This window comes from Ascaphus truei, chromosome 19 (assembly GCF_040206685.1).
Source record: "Ascaphus truei isolate aAscTru1 chromosome 19, aAscTru1.hap1, whole genome shotgun sequence".
NCBI classification, from domain to species: domain Eukaryota; kingdom Metazoa; phylum Chordata; class Amphibia; order Anura; family Ascaphidae; genus Ascaphus; species Ascaphus truei.
In genome coordinates this window covers 273,144-286,360 of record NC_134501.1, presented here as the reverse complement: position 1 = coordinate 286,360, position 13,217 = coordinate 273,144, and the positions used below count along the sequence as shown (strand labels likewise).

Here is a 13,217-nt window from a genome sequence, read left to right as displayed (position 1 = left end):
TGTGTATTCTTGAACATATTTAAAAATGACCTTTAATGGCAAACCAAAAGGTTTGTGCAATGTTGTGTGAATATTATACAGAGAATGTCATGGACTGACACTTTCACAGATTGCAACTGGCTAAGTGGGGAAGCACCATGTGTATGCTTGGAAAAAGAGAGAGAGACGAGTTGGGTTCTAAGGTGTGAAGAGAAAGAAACCTATGTTCAGTATCATAGAAAGCAGGATAAAACACAGTTAATAATGCAGAAACTATAATTCACTTGAATTGAAGCTGATGCATTGTTTAATGAACATTCACCTGCTGCTCATCATATTCAATCAGGGGCCAATGAGAGGTTTCTGGTAAGTGCGTCTGCAAGAGGCCAAGGTTTATGTATGAGGTGTAAAGTATCAGCCATGGAGCTACCCATATGCTTCATTAAGGTGTGTTTTAAGATAGGTCTTAAAGGAGGATATCCCTGCTTCAGCACAGGTGTCTCAGTCAAAATGTCTGAGCCACCTGTGCTGAAGCAGGGATATCCCTAATACCTGGCCTGTTGGTTGTGGATCTTGAGGACTGGAGTTGGCCACACCTGCAATACGGCATAGAAGGAAGAATTCAGGTACAGCTTAACCCAGGGGAACGCAAACTTTTTTAAGCTGTGCCCCCCTGCCAGGCCTCCCCCAGTCTCGCGTTCCCTCTACTACCTTCCACATGCATCATTTGACGCCATGGAGACGCGTCTGAAACAAGGCAAGTTTCCTTGTTGCAGAGGCCTCACGCAATCCCCAGGCATTCAAGTAAATGCCTGGGGGAAGAGCGCGGGGCCTGTGCAACGGCCCGCGTCCCCCAGTTTGCGCACCGCTGGTTTAACCTACCTTGTATTATTACTGCTATAGGCATTTTTTCTTCTAATTACTACTAACATGCCTGGAGTGATACCTTTTCATTATGTCTACATCTCTAAGCATTATCTGCTCTACTAATTAAATTGCCAGGTGTCTTGGTATTTTAAAAGAAAACCTTTAACAAAGAAATGTAAGAATACATGAGGTGCAGCGTATTGTTTTATTGTCTGTTTATTATGAATTAGACTCAGTGGTGCAGTGATAAAATAAATAGATAGACTAATCCACATATGCCAAATGTCCCAGAGATAATCTGGATAAATAGCATTGTTTATCCTTGATTATAACACTGAGGAGACTGTGTAATAATTAATACCAGCATTGCTAGACATGGCCCGCTGTTCTGCCAATTCAGAGTCCTGGCTACCGTCCCCTTCTGCAGATTGTCACAGTGGAGGCAGGGATTTTTCTTTCCTATTGACATAAGTGACACTGTGCCAAGTAAGCAGAGTATGTCTAGCATGATTTCGCATTCAAGGCAGTAAGTAGCTATTTTGTTTACCAGGAACATCCAACCCATTTCTCGAGATTTATACAGGAATAATTAAATCAATATCAATGCTTTTTTCTATAAAATTATCCCAATAGATATGTGTTATAAGGATCACCGCACAGCCGGAACATTTTAGCATTTAGAGAATGGATGGATGTGTTGAGGTTCTTTGCTCTGTTTGTGGCAGGAAGCAATGTGAATTCAGAGAATATTGAAAAGGGGCCTAAGCCTTAAATTTGCACACAGCTGACAGTGTACACCGAACTGTACAGACAACACATGCCATTCCCAAAAGAGATCGCAATATAGTTTTGGGAGATTAGGGCACAATGAAATCATGACTTTTCCAAGGTCAGAAGATGCTTTCTTTGAAATGGGTTAACCTGATTTGATTCTTAGTGACGCAACTGTTATGTCAAACAAAATAGTTATACATAACTTATACATAACCTACAATTGTGCTTGAAAGAATTGGACATTTTTTTCCCCAGCATGTGTAGGGATATAGGAATTCAATTATAAAATGTACAAAGAAAGCCGCAGTGAAGCAAGAGCCTCAGTACTGCCATCATGTGCTTGTCAAATGGGTGGTGCTGGAATGAAGTAGATTTCCATGTTGATGAAGGTTGCGTGTTAAATTACAATCGAGTTGGGATGTGTGTTCTCTTACTGGCTGTAAAGTGGGAATGGAACGTTTCAATGTTTGCACAACTGTTAAACGTAAACCATTCTGGCAAAGCATTTCGGTAAAATCAGGAGCTGTCTCCGAGGGACATTGATACAGACCTGATGATGTTGGGGATCCAAGTGACCTACCTAATTGTCAGTCCTGATGGCGCTGACATTAGTGGCAATCCTGTTGACTTTTGGGATTCCCAATAACTTTACCTTTAAATAGTGTTGTTAAACAAATCTAAACTTCTAAACACAAGTCACTGGTTTGCCCACCCCTACATTAAAGTACTCTTGTTTCCTTGTCTTCTGCACTTTTGGGGATGTGGAGGTATCAAAGAAGCTGGCACATCAGTTCTGTACTTCGGTTAGACAGCTGACGTGCTTTCGTGAAGAAGTTATTAGCAAATCTATACACAGGGAGATAGGACAGAAGACCTGATTTGGGGATTAAAGGGACCAGCCTCTGTCCCAGTGCTTTTTGTTTTGACTTCCTTTAACTACCATTATATTTGTCCTGCTGCTATGAACATATCCCATTGCATGATGAACGCTTCTGTTTGAACATTGAGTGATTGTTAGAATAAACGCCCAGTATTAGAGACACCTGCAACACATTGCTTGTATATATGCATCTGTACTCATATGCAAATGCAGATAGGTTTAAACAAACATGAACAAAGACAAAAATCAGAGCGCAACATTGTTTGTTTGTATCTGTTTTAGGGCGGGGAACCCCCTTTAAGGGCTGCAGCTATCCCCATAGAATTTAAAAATCCTTTATATATTTACACCACTTTTTCCATCACGATCAGTGTAATAGAAGTGTTTTTATTATCACATATTTGACACTGGATTTTTAAAACACATTTTTTATATATAGTGCTTTTTTGCGCTCTCTTTTTCCCCCCGCCCCTTTTCCCTTAAACAAACATGTATATACTTTATATAAATGTATTGGACACATATCTTCATTGAAAAAGCATCCTGCAAACCATTTATTATATGCTGGCATAAAGGTGTGTGTATGTATATATATATTATATGTGTGTTTGTGTACTGATGAAGCGGCCGTTATTCGAACACATCTCGGCACCTATTTTGAGTTTTCTGCTGTTCCCCACGCAGCATGAAACGTGGCTAATCGCCCCGGGCACCCGCGCTTATCGCGGATGTTTTGTTTGAATTTCATGGATTCTGTTTCTTTGTTTGCAATAAAATGGATGAATTGTAATGTGTACAGTACTGTGCTACTGTGTCACTGTGCTACTGTGTCACTGTGCTACTGTGCTGCTGTGTCACTGTGTCACTGTGCTACTGTGTCAATTTCATGTTTTTAAAAGCCAAAACACTAAAATTCGGTTTTTTGCTCTCTCCGCGCTCGCATCTTAGTGCGGGAAGGCTGGAATTCATCCCGCGGTTTCAAATCTGGATTCCGATGTACATGATGCGTGAAGTGTTCGAATAACAGCCGCTGCATCAGTATGTATGTGTATATATATATGTATATGTGTGTGTGTGTGTGTGTGTGTGTGTTTATATGTGAGTTAGGCAGTGACTTAAGGAGGCAGTGACTGGGTGGGTGAGGCGGGGGGGTAGTTTTGCTGATGCGGCATCTGGGGATCGAGCGGAGAGGTGAGAAGCGCCGGGAGGTGTGCTGGTAGTAGTTTGGGCGAGGGGGTGGCGGGTGGAGGTGAGGCGGCTTTGGCTGAGGCAGGTCAGGACGGTATGGGTGCACGGCGTGTGGCTCTCACGCGGTGTGAGGAGGCTGTGAGGGCATGCGTAGCCGTGTTGCTGACGTCACCCCACCCTGCAGGCCAATCACAGCGTGTGCACAAACTCGCACACAACCAAACTTTCAATTTTATTTATATATAATATATATATGACTGACTGGATGGGTGACTGACTGGGTGACTGACTGACTGGGAAGGTGACTTGACTGGGTGGGAAGGTGACTTGACTGGGTGGGAAGGTGACTTGACTGGGTGGGTGAGTGACTGACTAACTGGGTGGGTGACTGACTGACTAGGTGGGTGACAGACTGGGTGGGTGACTGACTGGGTGGGTAAGTGACTGGGTGGGTGAGTGACTGACTGGGTGAGCGACTGGGGGAATGGGTGACTGACTGGGTGAATGGGTGACTGACTTTGGGTGACTGACTGACTGGGTGGGTGACTAACGGGGTAGGTGACTGGGTGGGTGACTGACTGATTGGGTGGGTGACTGGGTGGGTGACTGACTGGGTGACTGACTGACTGGGTGAATGGCTGACTGGGTGGGTGACGGACTGACTGGGTGTCTGATGGACTGACTGGGTGGCTGACGGACTGACTGGGTGGCTGACGGACTGACTGGGTGGCTGACGGACTGACTGGGTGGCTGACGGACTGACTGGGTGGCTGACGGACTGACTGGGTAGCTGACGGACTGACTGGGTGGCTGACGGACTGACTGGGTGGCTGATGGACTGACTGGGTTGCTGACGGACTGACTGGGTGGCTGACGGACTGACTGGGTGGCTGACGGACTGACTGGGTGGCTGACGGACTGACTGGGTGGATGAGGGACTGACTGGGTGGCTGACTGACGGACTGGGTGGCTGACTGACGGACTGGGTGGCTGACTGACGGACTGGCTGACTGACTGACGGACTGGCTGACTGACTGGGTGGGTGGGTGACTGACTGGGTGGGTGGGTGACTGACTGGGTGACTGACTGACTGACTGACTGAATGGGTGACTGACTGGGTGGGTGACTGACTGAATTGACTGACTGACTGAATGGGTGGGTGGGTGACTGACTGAATGGGTGGGTGGGTGACTGAATGGGTGGGTGGGTGACTGACTGACTGAATGGGTGGGTGGGTGACTGACTGGGTGTGTGGGTGGGTGACTGACTGACTTAACTGACTAGGTAGGTGACTGACTGACCTTTGACTGGGTGGGTACTTCTGGTGTCACACACACATATATACACTCACGCACTTTCGCGCACGCACACACTCTCACTCACTCACACTCACTCTCTCACACTCACTCTCTCACACTCACTCTCACACACACACACACACACTCTCTCACTCACACACACACTCACACACACACACACACACTCTCTCACACACACTCACTCACACACACACTCTCTCACTCTCTCTCTCACACACACACACACACAGATTGAAAGCACAAATAGAGGTCAGCCACGCGCCGAAAGCCGGCCCCCCTCCCCCCTGAGCCCATCTCCCGCAACCCAGACGGTTTACCCATGGGAGGCAGGGGAGCACCGGGACGCAAGGGAAACGCATTGCCGCCCTCCCCCCCTGCAGCAGGCGCACCCCGCCCCTCAAGCAGGCGCACCCCCACTAGCACCTCCCGCTCCGGCGACCGCACCATGCTCTCCGGCGGTCGCACCATGCGCTCCGGCGGCCGCACCTCCCGCTCCTGGCAGGAAACCACGGGGACCGAAGGCGGGACACGGCGTGAGCAGCCGCCACAGGACGGAGGGGCAGACAATAAACGCGCACACACATGAGGGCATGATACTGTACTTACCTCTCTGTAGAAAAGGCAGGACGGGCCTGGCTGCCCACAAACAGAAAAGGGAAAGGGAAAAAAAAGTCCTGGCAGCGAGCGCGAGCCAATCAGGCAGGGAGATTTTTTTTCTTCTCCCTTCTTCGAGCAGGGGAATTGTAAGTCGCCAGCCGACAATATCCAGTCACCAGGTGCGACCTGGTGATTGGGTTTGTCGAACACTGTACATACATACATACATACATACATACATACATACATACATACATACATACATACATACATACATACACACATACACACACACATACATACATACATACATACATACATACACACACACATACATACATACATACATACATACATACATACATACTGCACCGACACACTTTATTCGAGCAAATACCCAGTATGTACCTGGCAGATACCTGGAATGCGCCGCTCCTCACCTCTGACAAGCCCCGTTGCGTTTGCCTTCCCAGCCTGGGTTCATGCCTGGCTGACAGGCGGCTGATCTGTTAAATAATAATGATTAGGATTTAATAGGCTGCAATGCTTCGCGTGTCTACCAGATGGCATAAATTCATGAATTGTAATGCAGTATATATATATATACTGTGCAGTATTGCAGCCAGCGGGAATAAAGTGCTTCAATCCCTGCTTGGAAAATACCTCAATGCACTCGGGCAGAAAACAGTCACAAACCTCAATACACCCGGGTATACCCGAATTCGTGGGACTAGCCGAGCTCGAATAAAGTGTGTCGCCAGTGTACATACATACATACATACACACACACTCATACACACATACACACACACATATTTGTTTGTACATAGTGGGTCACATTTACTAAGCAGTGCTATTCCACAAGACCCCTTCCAATGCTGGAAGACACATTACAGCACATTTATTTGAATGAGTTATAAGGTGTCTTATGGGATAGCACCCCTTAGTAGTAAATGTAGCCATTGTAACTTCTGCTTTGCCCAAAGAAGGCTAATGGTGCGATCTCTTCTCCCATTACTCATCAGTTTGTAACCTTACTGCACCAGGGCGGAAGCCTCCCATAATACGGCCATCCTTATCACCTCTAGGTTACGCCTCGGTCTTCTTGATGTTTTCAGGAGAATATCTTTTTCACTGGTTAGAGCCCATAAGTAAAGATACCTTTATAGCTCAAATACATTCTCCATGTGGGTTTCTGTACTGAAAATGTTTCTCCAAAACAGCTTTGTTTGCAAACGCTGACAAACAAATAACTTGTGTACTTGATTGAATCCCTGAAGCAGTGCATTTAATCTACCTTTTTAACTCCCACTGCCTACTTGTTAAGATTTCATCGTGTAGCCTAAAGAAATAAATATTCCCTAACAATCAGTGGTAAATCCAATAAGACTTGGAAACTGAACTAAGAACGAGAAATAATTGCTATAGCTTTGCTTTTGAAGCAGCAGTCATGGCAAGATTGCTTCATTATACAATAGTGCTCATTTTTCAGATGCTTCAACATATGCATTGCACATACCACAAAAATAATAATAAAAAAAATTGGTATGTACTAATGTTTCAGCACTTTTTTCCTTTATATAATACAGAATGATTTTATGTATATGATAATGATAGATAATGATATATATTATAATGATAATTTGATGCATCTCTAATAGGTATTTTTAATCTTTTAAAGAATTCATTCATATAATTGGTTTCACAGAGAAATTCAATTGCCCTTAAATTAAGTTTTACTCATCTGCATCCCGGGAAAAAAATATATATTTCCCTTTTCTCCATGTCCACTCAATTTTAGTATATCAACTACTTATGTTTATCCGTTTGACTAACCATGGGTTGGCGTGCCTTACAATGCATCTGATCTCAGATGCGCTATTAGAGAGGTTTTGGATTCCTGACAATGCATCAAACCTCTTAGAGAGGGTTGGGGCTCCTCAAAATGTCACAATATAATGATATGGTTCCTTAACCAAAAAAAAAAAAGTACAGATGCATGCAATATGGGGCATTAACATTTTACTTTCATTGACAAACAACACATGGGGGAAAGGGACACTCACACTTTCCCCGCTGGTCAAAAGCAGAGAGTGACTTTGGGCGCTCTCCAAACTACTCGACTCCAGGCTCAGCTCTTTGCTGTATGTGTAACCGTGTGCATGGCTTCCCCGTTCTGCGTCTCTCACTCGCGTCCCGCTCGTGTCAGCCGCTCTGGTTCCTGGTGGAGTGGGTATGGTGGCCTCTGCAGTCCAAAATGCCCAACGCGTTTCGTCTGTGTATCGACTTCTTCTGAGGTTATATCACATGTCTCTCTGCAGTCTATCTTTATACCCTGCATCATTACAGCCTAAATACGCTCAGCTGTTTGATTCTAGCAATTGGTACAATAGCTGTTTGTGCTATGCCTTTTAATTTCTATTGCTAGTCTAAACTGTCAGAATGCTAATTTTAAACAGTCTCTCAAACCACTGATTTACCAAGTTAAATTGGATCAGAAATAGCAGTCACCCATATAACACTTTCTCTATAATTTGAATACGTGCTACATAACCTCAGACTTTAATAGCTGTTCAAATTTGGCTCAAATAGCAAGAGCAGGTTTTGCAGTGAATATATATACAGGTGTATGGTATATATACCGCTAGTTAGTAGCTTCATTACTAAGGCGACGACCACAGTCAGTGCGCGTGCGCGTGCCTGGCGGCATGTCCACGCGTTTCTGCAGCGATCAGTGGACTTCGGATTGCTTGCAATGGGGGGCGTGTCCATGACGTCACGTGGCTGGTTCGCCCTCTTTGGCTGAACCGCCACCGTGATGTAGCCATTGGTCGGCCGCCGCACCAAAAGACACATTTCTTGTCTTTTGGAAATGTGGTCGTACCATCGCGCTTTGAGCATGCACGCATGGACCGTGGCCTGCACCATAGAGGGCCGTCTCTTTGTTCGTGCTGCGCATGCGTCGCGATCACTGGGGACAAGGCCTAACAGAGGAAAGATTACTTCAGAAATACCAGAAACATTTCAATCTTAAGGGTTGAGTTAATAATAATAAAGCAATTTGTAATAGTTGCCATTTTTAAGACTCCTGAAAAACATTACTTTGTCAAGACTACTCTGTATTTCTGAAATGCAAAAATTGCTGGTGGGTCTTACACTCAAGTAACTGGATGAAGAGGGAGTAAAGGGCAAGGCAATGTAAAAAAATATACCCACGTATATGATGTAAGAGAAGTGTAAGTTGCTTGCAATTATAATGTGTTTAATAATATGTTTATGCATTGCAGGCTTACCTTCATTTGGGAATCAATGATAAGCTAGGACTCTCTGGAAGACCTGACAGACCAATTGGTTGCCTTGGGACATCAAAGGTAAGTCTACTAGAATGTGTCAGAGTATCTCAGAGAAATTCTGTCCTTTTAACCTACCAGGTTCATCATATCAGTATTACAGATGCAGCGGCCGTTATTCGAACAAATTATGGAGCCGTTTTCGTGTGCGCTGCTGTACTCCATGCGGCATTAACGCGGCCAATCACACCAGGGACACGCCTTTATTGTGGTTGCTTTGTTTGAATTTCATGGATTCTGTTTCTTTGTGTGCAATGAAATGAATGAATTGTAATGTGTACAGTACTGTGCTACTGTGTCAATTTCAGGTGTTTAAAAACCAGAACACTAAAATGCCATTTTCTGCACTCGCCTCTTAAGGCGCTACAGTTGGAAGAAAATATGCGCCATCACATGGTTATTCTGAGGTATACACCGCGTGAAGTGTTCGAATAACGGCCTCTGCATCTGTACGTACAAAGTTCTTCGCCTTAACTTCACAGCTCTACACTCCTCTGCTCCTCCCTACTGTGCATCTCAACTTTGATTTCTTGTATTCTGGGTTTTGCGAAATACCTATTTTCCTCACTAACCCCCTTACTCTCAGTATCTGCCAAGCACCGCCTCCCCTAACCTTCAAGACCTCTAATCTTGGCCAGGTACCTGCATTACCCTCCTGTGTCTGTTCAGGAAGTCTCTTAACTTGCCACTTAGAAACTAAAATTGAAAGTGTGCACTTTCATACTGCTTATAAGCTATGCATCCAGTTTCCTGGCTGCTGGCTGGGCTCCTCTCCATAAAACCTCTTTCTGCCTTAGACTATGTAGGCAGCTGACCACAGCTTCATGAGGTCACGTGTTCATCAGTGATATCATAATGCACAGAGTGTTGATTAGCTAGAAATGTTGGAGCCTGCCAGGAGGGAGTTATCAGTCATTGGGTAACATGGAGCAGAGGAGATGGAGAGTTTTGTTGTGCCAGCATCTACTCGGTTACCTCTATAACATCCTTGAAAACCAATGAAGACCAATGGAGGTAGAGAGAAGATGTGAGTGTAGTTTATTATAACAAGTGGCAGGGTCAAATTTGGGATTTTTTAAATATTTTTTTTCTAATTGGATGAATATTCCCTTAATCTTCATTATCTGGATGGTTTCATTATGCTGTATTCATTATGCTGTACACTCTCCCTGTTCAATAATAATAACTGGAAAAAGAGAGTATTAAATAGATTCTTTCAACTATAGAAGAACCAGCAATAAAAGTGAACAAAAGAAATACGGGACCAATGTACATAGAATGTAGGATTAATAGTCCTGGCCTCCTCTCCGCCTCCTCTCCAATAACTCCAAAGACTGACATGAGGATGGCAGTCATGAGTACATTATAGGGCCCCTGGATACCAGACCCTGGCATGCGGTGTCTGTCAGCTGGCACTCAAAGGGTTAATGGCAGGCTAAGCTCGCATTTCTGGAAAACTCCTGTTTTGTTGTGTATTTTTTTTGTTTATTTCTTAGCCATGTAATTGAAAGGAAAGCAATACTGTTACTATATTTTAATTACACATTTAAAGCAGCAGTTCAAGCAATATCCTATGTGTTTATTTTTTATTATTTTAATAATTCAGTTCAGTACTATAAGAAAATACTTGTAGCATTTAAAGCTGCAGTTCAGGCTTTTTTTTAATTTTCTTTATTTATTTTTTTACTTCAATAGTTTCATGTGTGCAATCTCTAATTACCTAAAGAACTGTATAGCTGCAGGTCAATTCGTTCTCCATGTATTGATAGGCGAAATTTGGTGACATCATTAGTGAAGGGATCTGTTTTTCTTCTGCTTCTGTCTGTCAGTGGAAGCTCATGAATATTCATGAGCACTCCTGCACTGACATGTACTAGAGGGAGGGCAGGGCTGACAAAGGGGTGTGCCAGGGCTTGTGACAGGACATGAAGGGGCGGTGCCTTAGCAAATGGCTGTTTAAATAGAATACAAGAAAATTGGTCTTTCAAAGTTGTTTTTTTAAAAACAGAAAATGCTAAAAGTATTTTTTCTTACTACAGAACTGATTTATTAAAAAAAAACACACATGCAGGATATTGACTGAACTGCAGCTTTAATGTTTCTAATGTAGGAAGCTTTTCCAAAGTGACAGCCCCTCCCCCTTCTGATAGGCTATGACTTTTGAGCACCGCTCTCTAGCAGTGCACTAGTAACTGCCCAGTCACATAATATTGCTGGACTACACTGCTATATTTTAAAACGACAGCTTTAAGATGCACAATGTACAGTATATACAAACATTGTGCATCATGTTTACAAAGCAGTTCTACTCCAAAAGACACCATTCTGCACTGTAAGACATCTTGAAGTCCATTTAAGTGAATAGACTAAGGCCCGGGCCATAGAGGGGTGAGGAGAGCGGAGGTGCGCTAACGCTGAGGCTCGCCTGCTTAAGTCAGCGCGATTCCACGGACTTACAGGCGAGCCAGCGTGCGTGAAGGGAGCCGGGGGGAAGTGGTTGGAGGCGGGGCAGTGACGTCGCTGGGCCAATAACCCGCGACGCACTGACGTCAATGTCACGGCGCCGACGTCACGGCGCCATGACGTTGACGCTGCTTAAGGCTGATTGGATGTTTTCAGCCGACAGCGCGCTGAAAAACAGCTTGGCGCTCTCCTGAAAACTCCAAAGCCTCCACACGCCTGCGGACGCTCGCGTGAGCCCCCTCTCAAGGCATCCTCATTGAGGATGCAGGGGCTCAGCGCGGAGCGTCCGCACGGCTCAGCGCTGCTTGTCCTTCTATGGACGCAGCCTAAGGCAGTGGTGCTCAAACTCCATCCTCAAGGGCCACACACAGGCCAGGTTTTAAAGATATCCGTGCTTCAGCACAGGTGGTTCAGTCAAAATGACTGAGCCACTGATTGGGGCACGTGCTAAAGCAGTGAAATCCTAAAAACCTGGCCTGTTAGTAGCCCTTGAGGACCAAGTTTAAGCACCACTGTTCTAAGGTGTCTTATGGAATATCACTACTTGGTAAATATAGCATGAAGTTATTTTTTTATAAGATGTTTACTTAACCAAGCCCATGATTTTCTGAGCCTTGGAAACAGAAACTTTATGGTGACGATAGCATATGTACTACCAGATGACAGAAACAATGTGCTCATTTTACAAAGCTCCATTCTGATGATGTAGGGAAGAGGTCGCTGACAAGGTTGTTTCTGTATTTGTTTCATGTCCGTTTAGGACACGCACAATCATTTTCATCTGTTATTGGTGGCAGTTTTCAGCGGTGTCACCGGCGTTCAAAGCGAATGACAACATACATTTTTCTTCAACAGATTTATCGCATTCTCGGGAAGACTGTAGTTTGCTACCCAATTGTGTTTGATTTAAGTGACTTCTATATGTCTCAGGATGTGATGCTTCTGATTGATGACATTCAGGTATATATGTTGTTTATTTGTTTTGTAATATATATATATACAGTTATAGGTTTCAGATTCATGTGCTAAAGAACCAGGATACTGTACAGTCTTTTTATTTTTATATTTTAACGATTTAAAAATAATTTTTATTCTCAAATTAAAATATTAAAAATACAAAAAGAAGGTAATGTATTGGCAGCAACAGGTGATCAATGTCTCAATGTCCTTAAAGATAACAGTATACAGTAAGTCTTATCAAGTCAAACTTTAAAAAACGATTTTAAAGGGGGTTCTGAAGACAAAGGTGCTGCTTGATATCCCTTCTTAATATCCCTGCTTCAGCATAGGTGGCTCAATCAGTGGCTTAGGAGACTGAGCCACTGATTGAGCCACCTGTGCTGAAGCAGGGATAGCCTTAAAACCTGACATGTTGGTGGCCCTTGAGGACTGGAGTTGAAAACCCAAGCTTTAGTTGGATAGAAAGGATACTCTAATATAAATCCAAGGATAAGAATATTGTTGGGGGTTTCAAAACTAGCAGAACAGTGCATCAGTGAAGTGTGCGTGTTAACGTCAATTATATAAAAGTGAAAACAGCTTTCCAACAACTACGCTGCTATTTGTGTTATAATTGTTTTTGAAATGTATATAGGGGCAGTTACTGAAAGGCAGCACAAGTTAAGTTTGATAATAAGTTAAGTGAGTCCAATGACTATGGTGTAGTGGTAGAGAATCCCTAACAGTGTATGAAGTGTCATGGGTTCGATTCCTGCAGGGTATGGTAAAATTATTATTTTATTTTAATTATAATGTATAATTTATAATTTTATTTATGTACTAGCTGAGAGACCCGGCGTT

General features: G+C 43.9%; 1 protein-coding gene across 1 annotated transcript in view; it reads left to right on the top strand.

Moving 5' to 3' along the window:
• The window catches only part of PHKB (phosphorylase kinase regulatory subunit beta), a 420,515-nt gene that overhangs the window by 275,139 nt on the left and 132,159 nt on the right, over positions 1-13,217 (top strand). The window contains exons 19-20 of the mRNA XM_075577209.1: positions 8,892-8,975; positions 12,273-12,377. Coding sequence (XP_075433324.1) covers positions 8,892-8,975; positions 12,273-12,377 — 189 coding nt within the window. The remainder of the gene's footprint in view (positions 1-8,891; positions 8,976-12,272; positions 12,378-13,217) is intronic.